The sequence below is a fragment of the Mustela nigripes genome, chromosome 13, assembly GCF_022355385.1.
Source record: "Mustela nigripes isolate SB6536 chromosome 13, MUSNIG.SB6536, whole genome shotgun sequence".
NCBI lineage: Eukaryota > Metazoa > Chordata > Mammalia > Carnivora > Mustelidae > Mustela > Mustela nigripes.
The window spans coordinates 103,638,715-103,664,523 of NC_081569.1; the positions used below are offsets into that span (position 1 = coordinate 103,638,715).

General features: G+C 41.3%; 1 protein-coding gene across 4 annotated transcripts; it reads right to left on the minus strand.

The window, feature by feature from the left end:
- Window positions 1-264: 264 nt before the first annotated feature.
- Window positions 265-24,660, minus strand: CCDC198 (coiled-coil domain containing 198). Of its 4 annotated transcripts, none has more exons than XM_059373279.1 (6): window positions 24,249-24,660; window positions 21,509-21,591; window positions 12,184-12,270; window positions 10,694-10,792; window positions 9,721-9,868; window positions 265-2,118 (listed from the first exon to the last, which is right to left on the minus strand). In XM_059373279.1, the coding sequence occupies exons 1-6, from the start codon at window positions 24,469-24,471 to the stop codon at window positions 1,889-1,891; spliced, it is 870 nt and encodes a 289-aa protein (XP_059229262.1). In that variant the 5' UTR covers window positions 24,472-24,660; the 3' UTR covers window positions 265-1,888. The 4 variants fall into 4 exon arrangements, with proteins under 4 accessions (XP_059229262.1, XP_059229260.1, XP_059229263.1 ...); XM_059373277.1 differs by having other exon boundaries at window positions 10,694-10,795; XM_059373280.1 differs by having other exon boundaries at window positions 10,694-10,795; window positions 21,509-21,584; window positions 24,249-24,383.
- Window positions 24,661-25,809: the final 1,149 nt, after the last annotated feature.

Consider the following 25,809-nt stretch of genomic DNA (forward strand, 5'->3'; position numbering starts at 1 on the left):
GTGACATCCTCAATGGCATATGCTTCTAGCTCCAATATCCCGAGGCAATGCTTAATTCGTGCTCTCCACTTAGATGTATAAATTCCAAAAGCTTTGGAAAAAATAATCCCTTTCTTTCTTTCTTTCTTTTTTTTTTTTCAACTGTATCATCGACCTTGTATGTCTGTGAATTTCGGGAAATGATGGAGATGAGAATGAACAATGTGTAGCTGGGGAGAAACAAGCCTCTCTCTAATTGCCTTGTTAACCCAACACAGAAATTAATGAATTCAACAAATATTTAATGATAAACTCTGTGCCAGATGTTGTGCTAGGAAGTGGTGGTGCCACAGTGGGGAGACGAGGTCCATACCCTGATGGAGCTCGCAGTGCAGAGAGCCAAGAGAGGGGGTATTGTCCAATCAAGTCACAGCCCAGAGTGACCAAGACATGCTTAGGCCCCCGCTGTCTTCCAGAGAAATCTTCATGTGTGAGGATATGATGGCTGGGTTGGACTCGTTTCTCCTCTCTGAGATCCTACTTTTTCAAGACTGGCAGGTCAAGCAACTTGTGCATTCCTTTGCAGGAAACATGATTCTCACTGACCAGAGACAACTTGAAAGTGGGAGCAGAGATGCCCAGGGATGACCTAGGTGCCTTTTGTTGTCACGAGAACATGAGCATTTGTCCCTTATTCCAGCAGGTTTTTTAGTGACTGGACTGAATGTGCCAAATGTTAAATTTGAGTGGTGTTTCCCTATTTTTTTCTTTTTAGATGTTTCCTACAAAAGGATTAAATGGATGTTTTCATTTTGTTTTGTTTTCAAGTTTCACTAAATTCTTAGAAGCTTTTGAATGGCTTAAAAGTATTTTTAGATTATGCTGAAAGTGGAACCTAATTTTACACCAAAGAAGTTCTTAAAACTTTCTAAAAAAGTCTGATTTTTGTTAATAGAGTCACTTTGGGACTGAGATTTTCTAAGATTCTTTATAGTTTTAAAGAGTCCTAAGATCTACATTATAATCTAAAAGATCTTTATTTGCTTCTGAAATTTCATACACCCTGACCTTCCACACCTTATTCCAACTCTTTCCTGCAGCCTCTGTTTTAACAAGCCACTAACTCCCAAGGATTGACTTTCGTGAGCTTAGCGTCTACTGTAGTATTATTGTGACTTCTAAAAACTCATTTTTATTTGTATCAAATCTACTTTTCCATCTATTTATTTTAGAAGACCTAATTTGGTTTTTGAAAGTATGATGTGGTGTCTAGTTTCAAAGATAAACTTGAACAGACCATACTTTCCAGTTCTTACGCTGGGTAGCCCTCTCTTTCATGGATGGTGACCTGGTCTGTGATTTGCTTTAACCAAGAGGATGTGGTGAGAGTGGAGGGGAGCCCATTTCATTTTGAGGGTTTAAGAGGACTGGCAGGTCTGTTTCCTCTTCTTGGAACATTTGCTGTGGGGAGTTCTGGGCTGATATAAAAGTAAATTCACTACTCTGATGGAGCGACCACTCAGAGAAACCACATAAAGGGGCTCTGAGACTACAGGGGGAGGGGGTCAGGTCCAGCTGCTGCCTCATCCTGGTTGAACCTCCAAATGACTGGTCTAGCTGTTATCTGACTTTCACTATGGAAAAGATCGCATGACAGACCAGAAGAAGAACCACCGAGCTGAACCCCACAAGCCACAGAACAGAGGGACAATCAAAGGCCCTAAGTTTTGAGGCAGTTATGCAGCATAGTTAATAATATAGGGCAAATCTGTTAACTGTAAGACTCCAAAAGAAAAGACAGTGAATTGGGCTCCTCCAAATAATTCATACAACTAACCTGAAGAGCTTTTACAGGGTTGCAAGCTTTCAGTGCACTCAGTTTCTAGGCTGGTGAATAGCATTTTTATTCTCAATCAAAGAACTCATCAAAAAGTGGGATTCTTTCTGTCCTGGTCCTCACCAGTGCTTGTGGTTTCTTCTCGCTTTTTCTCAACTCCTCTGAGTCAGAGCTAGAACTGTCCCAGAGAAGCTGGCCCCGTGCCTCTTGTTCACGGAACCACGTTTCCATTTTGCCAATTTTCTGGGGACAACAGTCATTCCTTGCTTGGTGTTCTCCCAAATCTTCATTCTGGGAATTTCCTACAAAAAGTTTAAAGTTTAAATAGTTTTTTTTTCTCTTAACATTAAATATATCACACACACACACATATACAAACTCAAATATATAAATGAGTTCAACTATATATATATATCTCCGTAGCATTACAAATTTTTTCCTTGTTATTTTAAATTTTTAAAAATCTTCTGAAAGTCACAAGAACAACACTATAGATACCTATATATCCCAACTCACTGACAACATTTTGTCACACTATTGCCTTCATTATATACACGTATGCACACGTGCATGGTTTTCAGCTGAGCTATTTGAGAAGTAGTTGCAGTTACCCGTTAAGCGCTTTTCCTGCTTAACGACAATACAACTATTACACTTCAAAATTTAACGTTGATAGATTACTGTTTTCTAATACATGGCCCACATTCTAATATTCACGACTGTCCCAGTGATGCTCTTTATAGCTGCTTTTTATTTGCCTGTTTGTGTTTTAGTTTTTTGACCCAGGATCCAATCTAGGATTACATATTGCATACTCTTCCCTATCTCTTTTCTTTTTTCTCTTCTTTCTCTCCCTCCTCCCCACTCTTCTCTCTCTCTCTCTCCTTCATTCTCACTCTTGATCCCTCCCTTCGCCTTCTTCCAACCCCCTCCATTCACTGTCTTCTTCTTTTTCCCTAACACTGATATTTTTAAAGAATCCAGACTGGACGCCTGGGTGGCTCAGTCAGTTAAGTGGTGCCTTCGGCTCAGGGCATAATCTCAGGGGCCTGGGATCGAGTCCCATATCAGGTTCCCTACTTAGTGGGGAGCCTGCTTCCCCCTTTCCTTCTGCCTGCTACTCTGCCTGTACTCTTTCTTTGTGTGTCAAATAAATAAAATCTTAAAATAATAATAATAATAATAATCCAGATGAATTGTTTTATAGAATGGCCCTAAATCTGGGTTTGTCTGTTTGTGATTAAGGTTAAGCATTTTTGGCAAGAGTATTGCACAGGTAATGTTACCTAGTGCTATTTATTGAACAACTACTATGTGCTAGGTGCACGATACACACTTTTCCTGAACTTTACATCTGCTCTCACATATTAGAATTGCCTGTGAAGACTTTTAGAAATGCAAATGCTTGGGCTACACCCCAGACTTATAGAACTAGGAAGTTCAAAGGATCATACATTTTATTTTACTTTGCAGAAGAGATTTAATCATTTATTTTTTGGCATGGGATCTTATGTCTGTAGCTTTTTATTCAAGCTGCACCCAGTGCCCTTTTAAAATGCACTTCAGGGAGCACCTGTGTGGCTCAGTCAGTTACAGTCCAACTTTTGATTTCATGTCAGGTCATGATCTCGGGGTCATGGGATCAAGCCCCAGGTCTGGCTCCATGCTCAGTGGGGAGTCTGCTTGAGGTTCTCTCCTTCTCTTCCTCTCTCTACCTCTCCTTGCCTGGCTCATGTTCTCTCTCTCTCTCTTTCCCACAAATAAATAAATAAATAAATAAATCTTAAAAAAAAAAATGCACTTCAGAACAACAGGTGCCTTACTCAAGCAAGCCTGGACTTTAACAAAACAAAAGCAATGGCCACTTCTGAGCTAGGAAAATCATCCTGAGTCAAAACCCAGAATGTTCCCTCCATCCGTTTGAACCAGCCATAATATTCGGATGCCATCTTAAGGATAATTGTTTATTGAATCTTATGGCATATTTTATTTAAGCCCTTGATAGCTGACATTGCATACTGTTACAGGAGAAAATCAAACATCTCAATGTGAGCATTTCTGCCTTGTGATTTATTAGTTTCCTTTCTGCCTCAGTGAGGGGTTACCCTCTTCCCCTCCTTGAATGTTATTATAATTGTTATTATTGTGCATGCACACAGTAGTGACCAAAAACCATAATTAATTCATGTCTGCAACCCCAATCTCTCTCCTGAGCTACAATACACTTTTTTTTGGGGGGGGTACGGCTGGACGTTTCCATTTTTACCTCCTGGCAACATGAGAGACTCACCTTTTCTTTCTCTTTCAAACCCATGTTTTCTCCCAGTTACTCTAATTCAGCAAATTGCTCCAGCTTTGCCCCATTGTCTGCCTAGTTCTTCAAGAGTAATCCAAGAAGACTCCTGGTCTTCTTGCCCTCTCCACACACCCACATCTAGTCCATCACTGAGCTCTGCAAATCCTATCTCTTAAATATAGGCTCCTCTTCCGTCACCCTCTCTCCTGGTCCAAGCACCGTCTCTCACATGCACTTCTATTGTGTCTGTACCACTTGTCTCCTCATGTTCTCTTGCATTCTCCTCTCATCCGTCTTCCACAGGATAGACAGACTGATGCTCTAAATGTAAGCCTGATTGTGTGGTTCCCCTGACCTTTCAATGGCTTCCCATTGTTCTTAAACTCAAGTTCAAATTTCTTATTTGACGCAACTTGCAAGTGTGGGCCTCTGGAGCCATCTCTGATCGCTACTTGAATTTCTCTTTCCCACCCAGTGTCTAGAATCTGCCAGGTTCCTTCCCACTCAAGATCTTCGGCATGTACTGTGACCATTAATAGTTCTGAATGTTTTAGCACCTTGATCCTCACACTTACGTGGATCCCTATCCCCTTGGTCCCCCTACTTCCTGTGTCAGCCTAAATATCCCTCCCTCATGGAAACGTTCCAACTCTCTCAGGTGCTGAGCTCTCCCAGCTATACTGTCGAACTTCTCCTTGTTCATTGTATGTACCGTTGCAAAGCCAAGAACCACACTTATGAATACATGCGTGAACCAGTGAGCCATCAGAGAATTTGGGGAGGCGAGAAGTATTGGTAACTGGGACTGGGAAAGACCAGGCGGTGTAATCATCTCTGCTTTGCAAACGAGCCAAGAACTACTAGAAGCATCACTCAGACTGGAAACAGCAATTTTCTGCTGACTAGAGGCAGGAGCTTTGAAACAGGAAGAGAATATTTGTTGATGGTGAGACCTAATGCAATATTAATAATAGCTTACGTCCCACACCACTCTTGATGTTATGATAATGCAGACCTAAAGTTAGTGCGTGAGACCAAGTTCACATGTTCAATTTTATCCTTGAGTATTTCTTAAATCATTCATAAAATATTATATACATAGTTCTGTATACATAGCATTAAAGTGTAAGAACTTATCAGCCAGATGTTTTTTACTTGTTGCATTTTTATAAAACCCTGCTTGATTCTCTGGGGGTGTCTAGAGTTCAGGAAAAACAAAAAGAAAAATACGTTTAAAAACCTAAATGGGTTTTGGGTGAGCAAAGGAGAATGTGTCCAATTTCAAAACGAATTTGGGAAGGAAGAAAAGCAACAGAGGCCAGTGGGGGGAAAATAGGGAGTGATTTTAGGTAGTATAAGGATTCTCTAAAGCATTAAAAATGTGTCATGGTTATGTATGTTTTAATACATAAAAGTTTTAGCAAAAGGTATCACCATTGTATCAAACTCAAGATTTCAAGTATTTCATAGACAAGGTTAAATTTAAGACACACACACACACACACACACACACACACACACGGGGCACCTAGGTGGCTCAGTGGGTTAAGCCTCTGCCTTCGGCTTGGGTCATGATCTCAGGGTCCTGGGATCGAGCCCCTCATTGGGCTCTCTGCTCAATGGGGAGCCTGCTCCCCCTCCGCCTGCCTCTCTTTGCACTTGCGATCTCTCTGTCAAATAAATAAAATCTTTAAACACACACACACACTCAAACCCTCAGGACACTTTAAAGAAAATAGAAGTAGTTAATGGTGCTGGTTGCCTTATAAGACATTGTCATTGAAGGTGACAATGTTTTGAAGGGGCCGCCTTTCCTGAAGTAGATAGCTATTTTCACTCTAAGACCTCAGTTCCATCCTTCTTCTGTTGTCTGTATTTCCATCCATAGTTTTGGCGCTTTACATTTAAATGCATTTTTATACATATTGGATTAATTTTTCCATAAACCCTACATGGTAGACAAGGTTTTACTCTATTTTACAGATGGGGAGCCTGAAGCTCAGAGAGGTTAAGAGGTTAAGTAAGTAGAGTTTAGTTAAAATCTCTGTCTCTATAGAGAAATAAAGCTGTCTAGACAAATATATAGCTAATGTTTATGGAGAGGCTACTGTGTACCAGGCACCGTTCTAGAAACAAAAAGAGGCCCCTGCTCCCATGGAGTTTACATTTAGAAATGTATTTCTTGGGGCTCAAAGGAAGAACTTTGATTTCAAGTTCACTGCTTTTTCTATCCACTACCCTGGATTAGATCATGGCTTCTGGAAAAGGCAGGAGTCACATAGATGTGTTAAATCTCATGAAATAGTCCACCCGAAGAACAATGTTTGCTTTGTGTAAGTTAGGAACAAGTGAGCCATCCTCTAAGTTATAAGTAATTTATTGCATGTTATATGTAATTATTATAGAATTATACAAGTCATGTGTCATTCATTATATAAATAGATACGAAATGTATTTAAAGTGTGTAAATGTAAGATATACGTAAAATTTCATTTTAAACAGTCAGCGTTAAACAAAGACCGACCTTTATCTCATAAGAGACCTGTAACTCTCATCCCACCTTCCCAAAGAGGGAACAAGAATGGGCAAATAACAGCACTCCGTAAGAGGATGTGGGTGCAGCAGAATCTTAATGACCACAACTGGACTAGCAGAAAGCTCCTGTAAATCTATGATCTTGACTTGGTTCCATGTTCAGGAGAAAGCAAAATGAACTAAAAGGAATGAAAGGAAAGATGCTACCTGGGAGTAAGCACAAGGAGTCACTGCTCGAGCACATGCCTATCACGGTGGTGAAATCTAGGCTGGGCCGAGGGGCTGCCTGCTCTCCCCAGATAAGGTTAGGAGTCACTGCCCTCTACTGGCAGACTTTGTTGAGGCTGTCCTGGACAGAGCTCCAAGTCCCTGGATTCCTGATGAGGGTAGGGGTGGGGATGGTGGAGCAGGCCTTTGGAGTCAGAAAGACCGGGCCTTCAATTCTGCTCTGTCACATGTCAGCCAGGAGTAACTCCTTCTGGTCCTGCTGTGTGCGGATTTAAGAACAACAATGTATGTTGTCTCATGGCAAGCACTCGACAGACCTCAACCAAAGGGGTGCCTGGGCAGCTCAGCGGGTTAAGCATCCAGCTCTTGGTTTCAGCTCAGGTCACGATCTCAGGGTTGTGAGATCAAGCCCCACGTCTGGCTCCACAGTCAGCTCCGAGCCTGCTTGAGAGTCTCCCTCTCCTCCCCCCCAATTCATGTGCTCTCTCCCTCTAAAATAAATAAATAAATACATCTTTAAACCTTAACTAGAACAAAATGAAGTGGCTTTAAAAAGCCTCAGACATGCAGAGAAACCCTCTTTTCCTCATGCCACCACCCTTCCTGGGCCCCTCCAGATCTGGGGCATCTTCCAAAGATTTTTACCAATGTTGGTTTTTCTTGGCTTGCCTTCAAGAAATGACTCTGGTATCTAACTTCAGCTAAGACATGTTTTGGGGAGTTGTTTTGGCAATATGTTCTAAACTGTAAAACCTGTTTATCTATGTGCCCACATAGCATATTTCATTCTGGCCTGGGGAGTATATAGGTTCAATAGATTCCCCAAGTAGGTTTTCAGTTATTCAGCCTTTTTGTATTTAATTAAGCCTCCTGTTCCTTGGAGCAGGAGCGGTGTGTCTTTCAGCTGGCAACGTGGCCTCTTAGAAGCTCAGTACCTCCAGAAACTCAGCCGGGATTTCTGTGGATCTCTCTGTGGACCGTCCTATTGACAGGGGATGTGGCTCACAGCACCGCCCACCACGTGCATGACCAATATTATGTATTCATAGGGTCGGTTTGCGCTGGGGGAAGATGGACAGGGCAAACGTAATGGGGCTTTAACTGGTGGGAGCACACAGCACTGAGGCTGTGGACAGGGCATCTGTCGGAAGTCTCTGAGCGGTCTGGCCTGGTTGGAGGTGACGTCAGGCACAGGAATGGCTGCAGAGACAGCCACAAAGGTGGGCCAAGAGTGGATCCTGAAGGCTCGGAGTACCAGGGTGAAGAGCTGATTTTTAAAATTTGTATTTACTTCTTATTTTTTAGAGCAGGGAGGGGTAAAGGGAGAGAGAGAGAGAGAGAAGCTAAAGCAACCTCTAACCCCGAGTGGAGCCCTCCGCTGGGATCCATCTCACGACCCTGAGATCATGACCCGTGTGGAAATCCAGAGTCTGATGCTTAACCGACTGCGCCACTCTGGGGCCCCCAGGGTGAGGAGTTTATACTGTCCTCAGGCTGTTGGAGGCTCGCTGAGGATTTTTATTTTTTTTAGGATTTTATTTATTTATTTGAGAGAGAGAGCATGAGCCAGCAGAAGGGTAGAGGGAGAAGCAGACTCCCTGCTGAGTGGGGAGCCTAACGTGGGGCTCCATTCCAGGACCCTGGGATCGTGACCTGAGTGGAAGGCAGACGCTTAACTGACCAAGCCACCCAGGTGCCCCTCACTGAGGATTTTTTTTTAAGCAAGAGAATGATATGGCCACATTGGCATTTTATAAGATTACTTGGCTCTTAGCACTGTGCTTCTGAAACGACTGTAGGAGAGTCACCAGGCATCTTAATAAAATGTGTATCCTGATTCAGGAGGTCCAGAGTGTGGCCTGAAATTCTGCCTTTCTAATAAACTTCCTGATGACGCAGATGCTGCTGGTCTGCGGCCAATACTTTGATGACCAAGTAGAGCCGTGGTTCTTAAACTTAAGGGGTATCAGAAGCACCTAAGGGGGTGTTAAACCTGGATAGCTGGCCTCTGCCCCTGCATTTTCTGATTCCGTCACTCTGGCTGGGACCCATCCACTCTGCAGGTGGTGCTGGTGCCGGTGCCCTGGGCTTGTACCGAGCGCCATCAGGACAGAGGGTTCGTGGAGGAAAGGGAAGATTTGAGGGAGGAACACAGGAGTTGGGAGGCTGGAGCAATAGCCCTGGTGTGACACAATACCCTGTGGGGGGCATCGGGAATGCGGGAAGCTAAGAGTTCAGTGCCCTGTGACATCCACAGGATTTTGGAACCGTCCGGCTGCAAGGAGCGAGAGGAGGAGGGCTGGAAAGGTCCCAGGTGTCTGGCCTGAGTGGCTCTGAAAGTAGAGGGCTCACCCACTGAGCAGGAGCAAGTGGAAGTGGGCTTCAGTTTTCAAAGCTCCGAATGAGCCTCTGAGGGCTGCAGGAAAAAAGCGGGGTGGGGGAGGGTGTCTGCGGGCAGCAGACTGGCTGATACCAATTTGATATTTAATAGAAGTCCCTCTGCTTCATTTGCTTTAACCACAAGCTGAGAGGCTCTTTTGCCTCTTCTCTTCCTAGGGACAGAGCCAGGATGGCCACAGTGCATGTGAAGCCCCGGAAACCACTAAAAAGAGACATCTTCTAATAGTGTTTGAGCTTCTGTCTTTTCCTTCCAGCGACCCTAAATTGCATGACACAGCGTGATCCCTACTTTCCAGGAAGTACAATATCAGCAGAAACCCAAGGCTCCTTGCTGTCCATCCACCATCACTCCCCCTCCCCCCACCCCTGACATAAGTTTATTTGATGAAATTTTAAAAAACACTTGAAATATTTTATTTTTGCTAAAATAATTTACATGACTGACCTGGACTTCTTCTGTTTAAGGTTTCATCCGGCAACAAGGTTGGAAGGTTCCTGTCATCATTTCTTGGGACGCTTTGAAGGATTTTCTTGGCTTTATGGTCCCTTGGTTTTTGCTTATTACTTCTTGCCTCCCTGGGAAGACTTTTCTTCTGAAAATGATCAGCTGTCATGGATTAGTGTTCTCCCCCTGAGCTCCTGTCACCAGAATAGGTCACCAGACCAGCCACTTTGCAAGTCGCGTGCTTATGTGTACTCTGGTCCCCTAGCCAGAACATAGCTTTCTTTTCCCTATTAGAGGGTATAGAAATTTCTCTATGCACAGTCTAGTTAGGAGAGAGTCTCAAAAAGGCATGGCTTGATTTAAGAGGAGGGCCGTTGTAAAACATTTGTTGGTAGGCCACTGATTTGGGATTGTAGAAGACAGTGATTTTAGGCTTAAATACGAGAGTGAGGAATTTGGAATATGGCAATTCCAGGAGACATTACTGTAAAGGGGTCTGTTACAAGAGCTGGTTCTTGTAGGATAACCCCACGGTGTGGATTATGGAGGATGCCTAGGTATCAAGATAAAGACCGACTCACCCCCTTCTATTTTCCTGAACCAAGACAAGCGATCTAGCCTCATTTTTCTGTTGGAACCAGAATGTCATGAGAGCGATTTGTGGCCGTTGGGGAGGGGGGGTTGTTAGGGGAGGTTGGAGGGGAGGAAGTAAAGAAAGAAAAAACAGAAAGACTTGGGACAAAGATTCATCCTTGAGACTCAAAACAAAGAAAAGGCTCAAAAGGTTTGGTGGCAGAAGGGATCTTCCCGATGCTTCCCAGCTCTAGTAGTTGAGGCTTTGGTGCCAATGACCAAATTTAAAATGCTAAGTAAAGCCTGGTGACGGATGCTAAGCCATTTGAGTGCGAGGGCAGTGATTATGTGGAGTAAACGTGGTAAATATGCCAGCCTTCTTCTCTCTTCTCATACTTACCTCTTGTCTGTCACGGTTCATTTCCAGCATTCGCATCTTATGTAAATATTGCCTCTTCCTGGGGTTGAACCCTGGAGTTTGAATCTTCTTTTCCAGTTCCTGCTGGGAAAGATGACACACTCGTTAGAATGGGGTAATTTGTTACTGACTCAGCAATCCACAACTTGTGATTATTCTTTGTTTTTCTTCTTCTTTTTTGTTTTTTTTGGACCAAAGTGAGATCTTAATTAGCCATCAGTTATAATCCGTAGAGATCTCTTGTCAAAGAGATGTTAAAGGTAGATCATTGTAGTTCCCCATCGAGTCCTTTGTGTCGCTATCAGTGAATGGAGATTTGCTGTGTGTATAATGCAGTTTTTAAGGTTCGTGTAGGGTTTTGCAAACCTTAAGTGGAACTATGTTTCTGCATCTCATTTTGATGAACTATCGCTTACCCTGTCAATAAATGCTCATTATTGTCTCCCCAGAAATGTGTTCTGGTTGGGTAAGATTAGTCTCTTTCTTACTGCCTCTTCTGCCATCGTCTGGCTATGACATCAGGGGGGAGCCACAGAATAGCTAATGGAACCCATTTCTATAGCCTGGACCCCCATATACTAATATAAGCCCTGGTATATTAGGAAGTCGATTATTTGTGACTTTGGTGATCTCCCCAAATGCATCACAAACCCTGGAGGGACAGTGAAGACAGTTATTAAGGGCAGCCAGGGGTGAAATCACCCTTGTTTGTTACTTGCTGTGGACAGGTGAGGGAAGGGTCCGGCAATCAGATGTGCTCAGTGATACCCTTTTGCTGCCCTGGGGACAGGGACTGTGTTGGCAGTTGCGAGCCTCTGAGGGGACCATCTCTACAGTGCTGCCAGCGTCACAAACCTGGCCTTGACACCTTTTACCAAATCATCCAGCTGTGCAGCAGCGTCTAGCTGGCTGGCCCCAAAATGAATCAGGAGTGGAAAGCGCTGAAAATCTACTACCTCCCAGTTTTCATGTCTGCATGAGGGGAGTCTGCTCAGCAGAATATGACAAATGAATAAAAGGGAAAAGCTCTTCAGAAGACCTTTTCTAAGGATTCTTTTTTTGGTGAGGTTATGGTAAATAAGTTAGGAACACCTCATAGAAATGATTTGCCCTAAAAACTGAGAATGAAGAGAACGGTTTCACCTGAGGAGAAGAATAAAAAGAGAGAGTTACACTAGATTTTTCATAAATTTAAACACTTCTAGAATTAGCAATGTCCAAGGAAAACTCATCTCTCTTACCTGCATCTCCATGTTTTCACTAGGAAGTGGAGAAGGGCCCAGAGTTTACCTCAGAGACGCCAGTTGGAGGCAGGCCTGGGAGAGAACGTATAGCTTTGGGAGGTCCTCACTCTGAATGACTTCATAGTTAGATTTGTCTCTGAGGTCTTCTGTGCAAGGAGTATATGAAAAGAAGAGCCCACCTCCCCCCCCCCCCACTACCCACCCCCTCCAGCGAGGGCTGCAGTTCACCTTTGCTTTGTGAGTTGTTCTGGCTTCATGCTGGCTCAGGAGCGTTTCAGAAGTAATTACTTGTGGCAGGTCAATGGGTTCAAGCCTCTAGAAGTCCAACATTTAGAGCATTCAGCATTCCTCATGCCATGAGATGATGAAACATAAAAGCCAGACATTAAACTATCTTAACGCTTTGCAAAAGCAGCACTTATTCCTGAGAGCCCATAGGGATGGCGATTTCAATAAGATTATGGTCATATCTATGCAAAAGACTTTTCAACTTATCCGGATTCTTTCTTGTCCTATTGCTCTGCTGTCAGGGACTTCTTGATCTAAATACGTTAAGAATCCTTTTCTGTCAGCATCAAGGGACCAAGTCCAAAGCTATCGAACAACAAGGGTCTTAGAGTATTAGAGATGAAAGAAGCACCAAGAATTTGTTCTATTCATTTCTTAGGCACCCCGCTGGACTCTTCCAGTTCTTAGGCGAGTGACCTGAATTTAAGATCTCCAGAGAAGTTGGAGATGACTTAAGAAGTAGGAGGAGAATGAGGAGGACACCAAGTGTAAGCACCACTCCCACCTTCGTTCAACACTAAAGGCAAATGATGGTTCATTCTGAGATTAATTTTTATTGCAGTCTGATTGGTTGCATTATCAAGGGGTAGAACTGGAGGCCTGCTTGGCTTTCAAGATGACCAGGGTAAGAAGAGAGTGGCGGCGGGTTGGGGGAGCAGGGAAATAGATGCTGAGTGGCCAGCACTCAAGGCAAGCATGACCTATGCCTCCTGCTACTTCTCTGTAGAACACTTTCCTGGCCTCTGGGCCTGGACCCAAGCCGTTCCAGGGAAAACAACCTACATTCCTTTCTCCTGGCTCAGCCCAAACCTCGCCTGGCAAGGAAGAGGGCAAAGGGTTTGGAGACCAGGAGGAGAGACAAAGGGAAAGAAGTCTTCTTTAGGTTAGGTGTGTGCCTGTGCTAGACAATTTGCACTTGAGCTAGGAAGTAATTCCCTGTTCCATTCTCTCCTTTGGTGTAGAAAGGAGGGGGTTTAACATGAGAACCAGGCAGGGATGTCATGAGAGGTGATGAGGACTAGTAAGAGAAGGGTTTGTCTGGCTCTCTTCTCTGCTGGGAGAATGGGACCTGCTGGTATAAAGAGGTAGCCGCCGACCAGACCAGAAGCTTTGGGGAATAGAGACCCAGGGGAAAGAGTTATCCAGGCACCTGTGAGAAGAAGAATTAGCAGTGACCAGAGGGGGTAATCAGGCTCTGAGGGGAGGACAAGGAAATGCTTGTGCCATTCCCTGACTTGGTTCAGGATCTAGTTCTTTCTGGTGATGAGGCCCTTGAACCTTCACAGTTGCCCTTGTCTGTCACACCCAGGGTCAAAAATGTCATCTGGTTTAATCCTCTCATGAACCCGGTGGGTAATTATGATGACTCCTCATTGTTGAGAGGTTAATAATTGTCCAAGGTTGCACAGATAGAAAATGGCAACTCTAGAATTCAAATTCAGGTTTATCCAGTTCCAAATACCATGCACCTTCCTCTTCTGCTTGTTCCTAAACCTGGTTTATCATCAGAATCTCCTGGAATTAAACACACACACACACACCCAAAACCCTGGGTTATTCACTGGGAATTATGATTCAACAGGTCTAGAATATGTTCTGGGAATGAATATACACATTACATATATAAATAATAAACTTTAATTTTTAAGGAAGATCAGGTTCATATCAAAACTGTAAAGTACAGAGAGTTCCCAGATACTCCCTGCCCCCACATGTGCCTACCCTCCTCCACTATCCACATCCCTTACCAGAGCAGTACATCTGTTACAATGGATAAACCCACATTCACACATTCACACATTATCACTGAAAGTCCATTGTTTAAATTAGGGTTCACTCTTGGTGTTGTACAGTCTATAAATTTGGACAAATGTATAATGACATGTAACAACCAATGTAGTATCCTACAGAATAATTTCATTGCTCTAAAAATCCTTTGTGTTTTGTCCATTCATCTCTCTCTTCCTCCCCTTACCCCCTGGCAACAACTGATCTTTTTACTGTCTCTGTTGTTTTATCTTCTCTGAAATGTCAGTATTTTTGGAATCATACAGAATATAGCCTTCTCAGATTGGCTTCTTTCAATTAATACACACTTAAATTTTCTCCAGATAGGTGCACCTGTGTGGTTCAGTTGGTTAAGTCTGACTCTTGATTTTGGCTCAAGTCATGATCTTAGGGTGATGAGATCGAGCCCCATGTTGGGCTCTATGCTCAGCATGGAGTCTGCTTCTCTGTCTCTCTCTTGGCCTCTCACTTTGCTCATTCTCCCCCTACCCCTCTCTAAAATAAGCAAATAAGTCTTTAAGCTTTCTCCACATATTTTCATAGCTTGGCAGTTAATTTCTTTTTTAGTGCTGAATAATATTCCATGATATGGATGTACCACAATATCTTCATCCATTCCTCTCCTAAGGACATTCAGTTACACCCAAATTTTGGAAATTATGAATAAAGCTGCCACACTCATCCCTGTGCAGGTCTTGTGTGGACATCAATTTTCAATTCATTTGGTCAAATACTAAGGCTCACAACCGCTGGGTTATATGGGAAGAGTATGTTTAGTTTTATAAGAAGTTCCTGCTGTTCCACATCCTTCCAACATTTGGTGTTGTCAATGTTCTGGATTTTGGCTACTCTAACATGTGTATAGTGGTATCTCATTCATTATTATTTTAATTTCCAGTTCCCTGATGACATATGATGTTGAACATATTTTCATATGCTTGCTAGCCCTCTTTGATTGTCTCTACTTGCCTTCTTACTATCTTGAAATTACCTTCTGCAGAGCAAAAGGTTTTAATTTCAATGAGGTCAAGCTTCTCAGTTTGTTTTTTTGGAATGTATTTCCAGGGCAATCTGATGATTTTCTAAGTTGAGGTCCACTGGCTTCCATACTGCCTCAAATGAATAAAGGAACTACATCAGAGTAGACCACAGGGTATTTATTTGTGGTGCATTATTAAAAATTTGAGTCTGAAGACGCCAGCTATTTAAATATTTTCAGCTACTTAAAATAATCTATCTATAAATTCTTAGATTCGGGTTTTTCTTTGAAAATATAAATATATGTTCTTCTATTTTCAGCCTCATTTTAATTAAACCTATAATTCTGATAAAGGTTAAAGAGTAGGTGTCTTTAAGAGCCCTCTCCAGGCAATTACTCTCTTCCTGGCCTTTCAAAAGAATTGAAGAATCACACTACTGCACCACATAGGGCACTAGATGGCAGCAACTAACATTGCAAGTAGGATCCCTCCCAGAAGTACTTGCACTTGGCCTGAGAAGCACCGTGGAAAAAAATGTTGGCTGCTTGGCTTCTCTAAACAAACCAACCAGTCAAATGAGATTGCCCCAGAATTCTGGGTTCATATCAATGTTCCTTTTGCCAGCTTGGGATGTAAACTGCCTCACTTCATCACCTTCAGAGAGAATACAAGGGAAGGAATGACTGGAGAACTGGTATGGTAGAATGACCTTTTTTTTTTTTTAAATCTCATGTTATAAAAAATGTATTATCTGCCTAAAGGTTTCTGGGTTATTTGGCTTCTCAAGTGAAACAAACGGTCAGGCCAATCAGTTGAAGTGTCAGCTGGGAAACTCCGAAGACTGGAGATTCAAACAAACGGAAGTTACTGAGCTTCGTGATCCACTAGCCTGAGTTGGTTGCTTCTGTGTAGTAGCAGGAGGGGAAAGATGGGCAGGAGAAGCTCAAGGAAATTGTAAATTTTGATTGGCACCAGGACTTAAGCATGTATGTCCTTTAAGGGTCTCAGAAGAAGGTAAAGGTGTCCAGAGCAGCCTTGAAGCAAGAAATCATGAGCCCAGGGAGGAATTTTTGATCAAGGTATTGCAATGAGTTCACATTTCAGTAACTTTCTTTGCTCCAAACATCTAGCAGTAAAAAATAAAACATAAAGCCAAAATAAATGTGGTTGGGCTCTAGTACAAGATATATATATCTCCATGGACCAGAAAACAAACAGAAATACATACTTAGTGGAAGCTGATCCATTAAGGCATTTGGGGCTCCTGATGGCAGTGAGTTATTTCTAGAGATTGAAAGGGACCTAAAAATGCTCCATGTAAGATGGAAAACTAGAGCCAGGATCACAGCTTGACATGAAGGGCTGAGCTGTTCTCTACCTTTTTACCCAGTACAAGAGAGCTGCATCAAAATGGAAGTTGGAAGATCTGTTTTACAAGCATTATCAGAATGTTGAATATTAAGAATATTAAGCAGCCATAAAAAAGGATGAGATCTTGCCATTTGCTCCAACATGGATAGACTTAGAGAGTATCGCATTAAGTGAAGTAAGTCAGACTGAGAAAGACGAAAACCATGATTTCACTCAAGATATTCAAAATAGGAGGGTAAACCCCCCTGATATTATTTTGATGGTCAACATTGTCTTGCTTAGGCTACAGCCTCTGGTTAGTCAAACACTAATCTAGGTGTTGCTGTGACATTATTTTGTAGAAGTGATTAAAGTCCATAACCATTTAACTTTTATTCTTAAAGATTTTATTTATTTTGAGAGAGAGAGAGAGGGCACAAAAGCAGGGGGAGGGGCAGAGACAGAGGGAGAGACAGAACCTCAAGCAGACTCCATGCTGAGCATGGAGCCCAACACTGGGCTCGATCTCAGGACCCTGAAATTACTATCCAAGTTGAAATCAAGACTTGGACACTTAGCTGACTGGGCCACCCAGGCTCCCGCATAATCATTTGACTTAAAGTCAGGAAGATTATTTTAGATAACCTGGGTGGGCCTAGTTTAATCAGTTGAAAGGTCTTAAGGGCAAAGCTGAGTCATCCCTGAAGAATAGAAAATTCTACTTATGGACGGCAGCTTCAGGTGCAGTTGCAGCCTGACCTCCCTGATGGCCTGCCCTGTGGTTTTGGACTTGCCCTGTCCGTCTCCAGAATCAGGTAAGCCAATTCTTTGCAATATGATACACACACACACACACACACACACACACATATACATACATATATATATATATATATATATATATATATATATGTATATATAATCTCCTTCTACTGGTTTTGTTTCTCTGGTTGAACATTGACTAATATGGGTACCTAGAAACGAACCTAAAAAAAACCTTACACAAAACCCCTGTGGAGAAATTATGAAATGTTATTAAAAGATCTAAAAGAAAATCGGAGTAAATGGAGATTAACCAAAGTGTGTGGTTTAGAAGACTCGGTATTATAAATGTGGTGAATTTTTCCCCAATTAATTGATGAATGCATTTCAGTCAAAACGTTAGCCAAGTTTTTAATGGACTTAATAAAAAGATTCAGACTTCTTATGGAAGAGCAAAGCACCCTAAATAACAAAGATAATTCCGAAAAGGAAAAATAAAACGACTTGCTGTATTAGATATTAAAACTTAAAGATACATAATTAAGACAGTGCAGAATTCCTATGGAGATACACAAATAAACCAATGCAACAGAAGAGAGAGCCTGAAAACAGACTCAGGAAGCTCTGGAAACTGAATATAGGACAGAAGTAACTTTTAAAATCAATGGTCAAAGAAGCATGACTCCATAAAGAGTGTTGGGTCAATAAGTTATTTAAATAAAAAAAAGTAAAATTAAATTCCAAATTCACACCTGCACATAAGTTAATTTCAGACAGATTAAGACCTAAATGTGAAATGGCAAATATTATAAATTTCAGAAAGAAATAAATAAGAGGAGCACCTGGGTGGCTCAATTGGTTAAGCATCTGCTTTCAGCTCAGGTCACGGTCCTTGGGGGTCCTGGGATCAAGCCCTGAGGCAGGCTCCCCACCCAGTGGGGTGTCTGCTTCTCCCTCTGCTCCTCCCCCTGCTTGTGCTAGCTCTCTCTTACTCACTCTCTCAAATAAATAAATAAAATATCTTAAAAAAAGAAATAAAGAAGAATATCTTTATGACCTTGGGAAAAATAAAAATTTCTTAGACAATATACAAGAAATACAAAACATAAACACTACGATTGAGAAATTTGACATTTGAAGTGGAAATCTTTGTGTCCACACACACATAGGCAAAATGAAAAGGCAAGCCATAGATGGAGAAAAGATATTTGCAACACATGGAACTAACAAAGGGCTAGATCGGAGACATATAAAGCACTCTCACAAATCACAAAGAAACAAATAACTGAAAATGGGCAAAGAGTTAGAAAAGACAAGGAAAGGGAAACGTTTGTGACAAATTACATAATACTGAAAACAGCACAATGAAGCTGTCCAGGTAGGAACAGCCCTCCTTATCTCTCACTAGCAGGGTTTATACTCATCTTTCCCCCTTTGTATTCATTCATTTGATATTTATTCAACTCATATTTATTGATCATCTATTACATGCCAGATACTGTTCTAGACACTTAGATACATTAGTGAAGACAAGCGACAAAAATCTCTGCCTGTGTGAAAAATAATATCCTAATACTGGCTGGGAGGTGATGAACAAAATACACAATGAATGTACTAGAAGTGAATTGTTTGGTGTGTTTGAAGTCAATGCTCTGAGGAAAGAAAAGATAATGGTGGCTGATGGGAACCAGGATTGCCAGGTTAAGAGTAAGTGACAACTGTCATGAGGTTATCATGAGAAGCCTGTTGAACGGTGAGATTTAAGCAAATCTTGGGAGATGAAGGAGGAAGTCATCCCAGGAAATCACATTACAGGGGGCCTTGTTGGGGGGGGGGGTGTCCCACCTTAGGTGGGACCAGAGATAGTTGGATGAGAAGGTAAATCAGGCCAGGAGGGACAGTTGAGATCAACTTTTCAACACGAGATGAGCACATTGGGTTCAGAGTTCCCTGGCAGAGGCTCTCAGAATTCAGCAGTTGGGAGTTGGAGAACTTTAGTTCATGACCCGCACTTTACTTGAGAAGTAGATGTTTAGGAAGTGGAGAGTGCCAAACGTGCAACTCAAATTATTTAGGATGCAATTAGATTTGGTTTAATAATTAAAAATACTTTTAGAATTTTCTTTGGCAGAGATTAGGCTATTAATTAGCATGTCATGGGAACCCAGCATTTATTATTCTCTCAAAAACCCATTTGTGGTGGAAAATGTGCTGAGCCTCATTTGTGAAGATAATTATAGCTGATATCTTTGGGAGTGTTTGCCAAGTTCCCAGTGATTTCCCTTTTCTCTGGGAGCTGCTTCCAGAATTTATTGGGACGGGGACGTCTCTGCCCACACTTCTACTGCGTGAGCATCTCCTCTGGTCATAGCTTATTGGAACAGAACTGGAATCACGAGCAAAGCTGAGCCAGTAAGATCTTTTCTCCCAGGAATTTTGAATTGGAGCCAAGAGAGCCAGGCTGCTCTGTCTGTCTGATTCCTGAATGCAAATTCAGGAATTGAGGGTGGCCCTATTTCACCAAGTGGTCTTGAGGAGCAGAGAAAGTCGACTCGCAGGAAGAATAAAGTATATGCACAGAGAAGAGCTCAGGGGAGACACAGAGGGAGTTGTGCCTTTCAGGTTCCAAGGCAAAGCTGTTACCTGAAGTCCAACTTCCTCCCAGCTCTTGGGTTCAACAAACACTCCTGTAACTCATGACATTGGCAGCTAGCCAATCAGACTTACAATTCAGGGATGCTAAAGGTCTGCGATAGCAGGGAGAATGCATTTTGATTTTTATTCCCACCATGGATAATGGGGCTCGTTGTCATTCATTCACCATTCATTCATAAGCCTTTTTGAGGCTGCATATTAAGTGTCAGTGGCTGAAGATAGAAGACAGAATAAGACACAGTCTTTGCACTCAAATAATTCATTTGCCTTGGTTTTTAAGGCTGTTGGTTAGAATGTGGGGATACAGTCTTTGGCTCTGAAACACCAAAGTTCTCCTTTTGAGCTTGAACTGATTTGAGAATCAAAGCCTAACTTTAGTGGCTTTTAAGTTTAGATGAATATATAAAAAGTACTTTGTGAACCTCAGACTGCTACACAAATCCTTTTCACTGCTTGTAGTAATATCTCCTACTTGAGTTATTCAGTTGCTGACCCAGGAACACATATTAAGCACACTCCTTTAAAGAGGTGCATCTGATTGGAAGAAAACGTAAGTTTTTAAATTGTCCAGTGTAGCTAGAGATTTCGCTCAAAGGTTTTAAAATTATGTATCAATTTGACATAATTATCCCTTGTTTTTTATTTAAGTCAAAATGTTTTGAGGTTTCCAATATTCTGGGAAAAATGCCTTATTTGTGAACAAATGATATAATCATTTCCAACAACAACTTTGAGCCTCTGGAGAAGACAGGTAAACAAAAACCAACTGAAGCAGAAATAATCTCCAACAAATGAGCTCATATACCTCTGGGATTTGTCCAGATGTCTGGGTGAATTGTGTAGCAGTTGGGATTTTGTTCCAATTCCTTTTTCTTTTTCTTTCCCCCCCCAAGTTCCTTTTTTCAAATGTCAGTGATGGATCCTGCTCACAGGAAAGCCCAAATAACCCCTTCTCTTAGCTGATGCCCATTTTCAAGGATCCACTCAGATCTCTTTCCCCTTTTAGGATGAGTGTTCTTAGAATTTATAGCTCCCTAGAGGGAATTCATTAAATATTTATTAAGGTGAATGCATTTAAAGTTCTTGCTTTGCTGCCTTGGAATCCAATGTCCTCAATTGCAACAACCAGTTAACATTTAAAACAATGGAAGGTTATAATGGGATAGAAGGTCTGTAGAGATCAATAATGCTGATGGTTAAGAGCATGGGCTTTGGAGATTTGGTTGATACCTGACCTCCACTATCCTTGAGCAAGTTACTTGATTCTCTAAACCTCATGTAGTAAGCGAAGATAATACTTCTTTTCTCCTAGAGGTGTAGGAAGGTTAAATGATTGACATTGATCAAGTTATGCAGAGTGTATCTGACTTGAAGTAGGTGCTCATTAAATAGTCCTAGCTATTGTGATTGTTATTATTGTTCGTTGTAAGTGACTTCTCCATAGTCCTCTAGCTCATCAGTGCAAAATGCAGGTCTTTTGAATCCCATGATGCCTGTGTCTTTGATGCTATGTTTCCTTCTGTTGGTGGTGGTCTTAAAAATGAAATCATTACAAAAGGAAATCCTAAAGAAGTAAGGTCTTAGCAACTGACAACATTCTCTTTATAACAACATTCTTATTCTTATTAACTTAGTCATTTTCAATATCCCTCCTTTATGATTAGAGTTAAAAAGGGATGTTACCATGAAATCCAAGAAATTCTTTATGAATCCTTTTAAATTCATCTTACTTGAAGTCTTCGGGGTGGATGCCTTTTAATAATACTTGTTTCTCCGTGTTCCAGTGGAATGTCAAAATACATGGCCCTGGGTACTTGAAGGATTGGGAGAGAAATAAAAACAGACCATAAACAAATTGGCTATTAAATTAGGCTAATCATTAGACTTTGTTAATAAAGTTCAGTACATTTTTAGTTATATATTTCCAACCTATATGTTGAATGTGGAGATAAAACACATAGGCAGAGGTCCTAAATGAATAACAAAATATTAGCCTAGGCCCAGGATTTAATTTCTGCTTTCCTCATTTCTTCTCTGGATTTATATTAGATGGAATTCATATTGGATTTATATTAAAAGGCATTGGAGAAATTACCAATGTATTGAGTACAAATATTGTTCAAACACAGAAGTTGGTCTGGAAAATGGGAACTTTTTTGTTTGTCTTAATTTCATGAAATCTCTCCAAAATAAATTTGGGAAATCAGATAAAATACACTTTTAAGAATTGAAAAGAAGTTTTCTTTTCAGATGAAACAGATGTATGGTAGATAGATAGATGGGTAGATATTACATACAGAGATGGTTATAAAAAAATGGAGCATGAGTTTGTGATAGGAGTATGCAGTGTTTAGCATTGTATGTTTCCAATTAAATAGTTCTCCCAGCTAGGGAAAGAAATGCTCACAAGTTGCCCTATAATACAACATATCAATATTCTTTCCTGATGAAGTGAGCCTGCACTACGGAAATAAGCTTTGTTAGGAAACAGAGCTAGGACTGAAGAGGTCCATTATGGGCTTTATTTTTTAGTTTGAGTACCCTGGAGCATTAGGACAGCTACCATGATCAACGCTGCATGAAGAAAATCTTGTGTTTTCCTCGTAGTAATCGGAAGCATTCTAATTTCTAGGTTGTTGCACAGACCATTCTACAATTTCACTTTGCATTCTAAATGGAAAACTCCCTGCATAATTATATGTTTCTATCCTTACAGCCATTTGAATGACCACCTTAAAAACTTCACCATGTTGATTTTTTCTTTCAAAAGATGCTGGTATATTGAACAAGACAGAAACAACAGTAATGACAACAAAAACAATTTTTGATTAAAAAATGTAAGTTTTTCTGGCAACATTTTTTTCAGCAGCCTGGCTAGTCCTTATTTTTATACTATGACTTGAATAATAACACTTCATTATTTAATTTGATTCATTCCAAATGGTAGATAGAGGCTGTGTCAGGCAGTTATATTTTTACCCTTGATTTATAGATGAAGGAAGTTGTTGCAGTAATTTTCCCTAACTCATACAATTTGGCATTTGGTAGAGCTGAGTCAGAATATGGGTTTCTTAAAATTAGCGATCAGAAATTTCGCCATCCCTTTTTGTTTGTTTGTTTGTTTTTTGTTTTTTTAAGAGAGAGTGAGAGAGAGAGAATGAGAGGGGAGAAGGTCAGAGGGAGAAGCAGACTCCCCATGGAGCTGTGAGCCCAATGTGGGACTCGATCCTTGGACTCTGGGATCATGACCTGAGCCGAAGGCAGTTGCTTAACCAACTGAGCCACCCAGGCAGCCCCTCTTTGTTATTTTTAATGTGACTTTGTCTAAATAAGAATATTTTGAAAATATTTTCAAAATAATATTTTCAGGTGGGACTCTAAAGCATTAAAATCAGTTTTCAATCAGTTTTCACTCTTCAGTTACCAGAATCTTAAAACTCTGGATGTATGGTTGGGATTTAAAAAATAATAATAATAAAGGAACTCTTCAATGAATGTGGGGAAAAATCCCCATTCCCATGCTTAGGAAGTTGGAGACATAAAAATAGGCCATATACCAGTCAAAGGTTGTTCGTTCTACAGAAAGAGCCATGAGAATCAGTCTGGGTGAGATCCACCAGATACAGAAAGAGGATATAAGGCTTTCTGGACAAGTTGACCAGTAATGGGAACTTGTTTGTGTTATTGATCCAGAATATAAAGAATAAAATTACATAGATATATACATATGCATGCATTATATACTTGTATTTCTCTTCCCAAGTTAGCATCACTGTTTAATTATCCTTGTGGTTGACATAAAAATTTTACATATCTTATAAAATATCCCGAGATAATTTATAGCCACTTCAGGCTCAGAGCTTCCAATCCTCATGGGGGAAAATTCTCCTCATTCGGCAGATGACAGAACTTAGTTCAGATTCTGCATGAAGAATGTGGGTTTGGGGAGGGGGTGACTCATTCTCTCATCTGTACTGCAGTAAATCAATTCTGTTTGGGGTGGTTTCCAAATTCACATTAGGATGAATTCACTCCTAAAGTGTTGCTTTCAAAACAACAAAGCCTGATGCACTCAGTGGTACTGGAGAGAATGATTTAAATTTAGAATCCAACTGAAACATATGATTGTCATAATTTATCACATTTTATCTATATAATTTTAATCGCCTGGCAAAGCTAGGTATAAACATTGAAAGCACTGTAAACTAAGCTGAAACAGAATGATTTTTTTCCTTCTCGTGTGGAATGGTAAAAAGCCTTCGGTGAGCAGTTTACACACCAGTTCCAGGGCACCCGGAGCTCTCGATGAACGCGTACCCTCGAGCTGAAAGATGTCCCCTTACATTTCAGCAATTTTGGAAACTTCCTGGTACGACTGTGGGGACAGACAGTGTCCCCACAGTCAAGTGTCTCTGTCCATAGCTTCTGTTGGCCCAAATCCACACACCTCACGGTAGGTGCCACACGTACCTGCGGAATATCTTCCACACCAGGTCTCCCGGAGAGGTGGCAGCTGCCATTCTAGAGCTTTCTTTGGGTCCTGCAGCCTTGCAAACAGGTAGGAACTCTTTTCTTCCAGATTCTGATTGAGCGCCAAGTCCACGGGGCTGGCAGAGGGAGCCTCTTCCTCTTTGTCTTGCAAGGGAGCTACTTTGGTCACCCGAGGGTGAGCCTTAGAGTGGCTCAGGCCCATTTCACGCTAACAACATTCAAAGCACAACCATGAGGGAAGTGGTTTGGGGCCTTGAACTGAGCTCGTCCTCATTAAGGTATGTCAGAATTTTACCTCAGCTCCACAAAGCACTTCATGGCATCTTTCTAGCTTTCTTTCACCACACAGTAAACCCTCTGGCCACTGCCCGGGAGGATGGTTTCCATGGAGATGTCCCTTCAACTCCTCCTCTGCTATTTCAGACCCAAAGAATCCAGTTAAACATTGACTCGGTTATGCTACTTTCTGAAAGACTCAGGGGTAGGAACGAAGCCACGGTTGATCATTAAACAAATCTCTAACACCAGGAAGGCCATTAACAGGGAGGGAGAGCGGAGGTTTAACGAAGCCTTAAACTTGACTCTTTGATTGCGCATGCCCTTCAATGCCATCATTGAGAGCTACCAACTGATAATAGCTAAATCACTGTCAGAGGCAAAGGGATGTATGCTAATCATCGTTTGTGATTTCATTTTAATCGAGGAATTTCTTTTCTGAATAGGATCAGTAACAGCGGGAGTGGCTAAAATAATCTTATTTTTCTTTCAATACCTTGAATTGCCTTTGAAGGGATTAATACATTGCAGGAGGGCACGGAGACAGTAGAATTTCTTTCCTGGAGAAAAGGGGAGCAACTTTTTCTTCTTTTTTGATGTATAGTTAAGATATAATTTTGTATTAGATTTAGGTGTACAACATAGTGATTCCAACGATTCTGTACATTACACTATTCTCACCACGATAAGCATAGTTACCATCTGTCACCATACAAGGTTACTAGAATGTTCTTGGTTATATTCCCTATGCTGTACTTTTCATTCCCGTGACTTATTGATTTTCTGTCTGAAAGTTTGTACCTCTTCCTCCCCTTGGCCTATTTCACTCATTCTCCCAACCCTCTCTCTTTCAGGAAGCTTCAGCAAGTTTGTTCTCTGTTTTATGATTCTGTTTTTGTTTTTTGTTTATTTGTTCTGTTTTTTAGATTCTGCATATCAGTGAAATCATAGGATATTTGTCTTTCTCTGTCTGACTTGATTCTCTTAGCCCAACATGCTCCAGCTTCATGTGTGTTGTTGCGAATGACAAGGTCTGATCCTTTTCTTTCTTTTTTTAATTTTAATTTTTTGTGTGATCTGATTCTTTTTTATGATTACAATTCCATTGTGTGTGTCTGTGCATGTGTATACCTCCTTTATCCAACCATCTATTGATAGACACTTGGGGAGCTGCTTCCAAATCTTGGCTATTGTAAATGCTGCTGCAATAAACATAGCGGTGTGTGTATCTTTTTGAATTAGTGTTTTCTCTTTCTTTGAATAA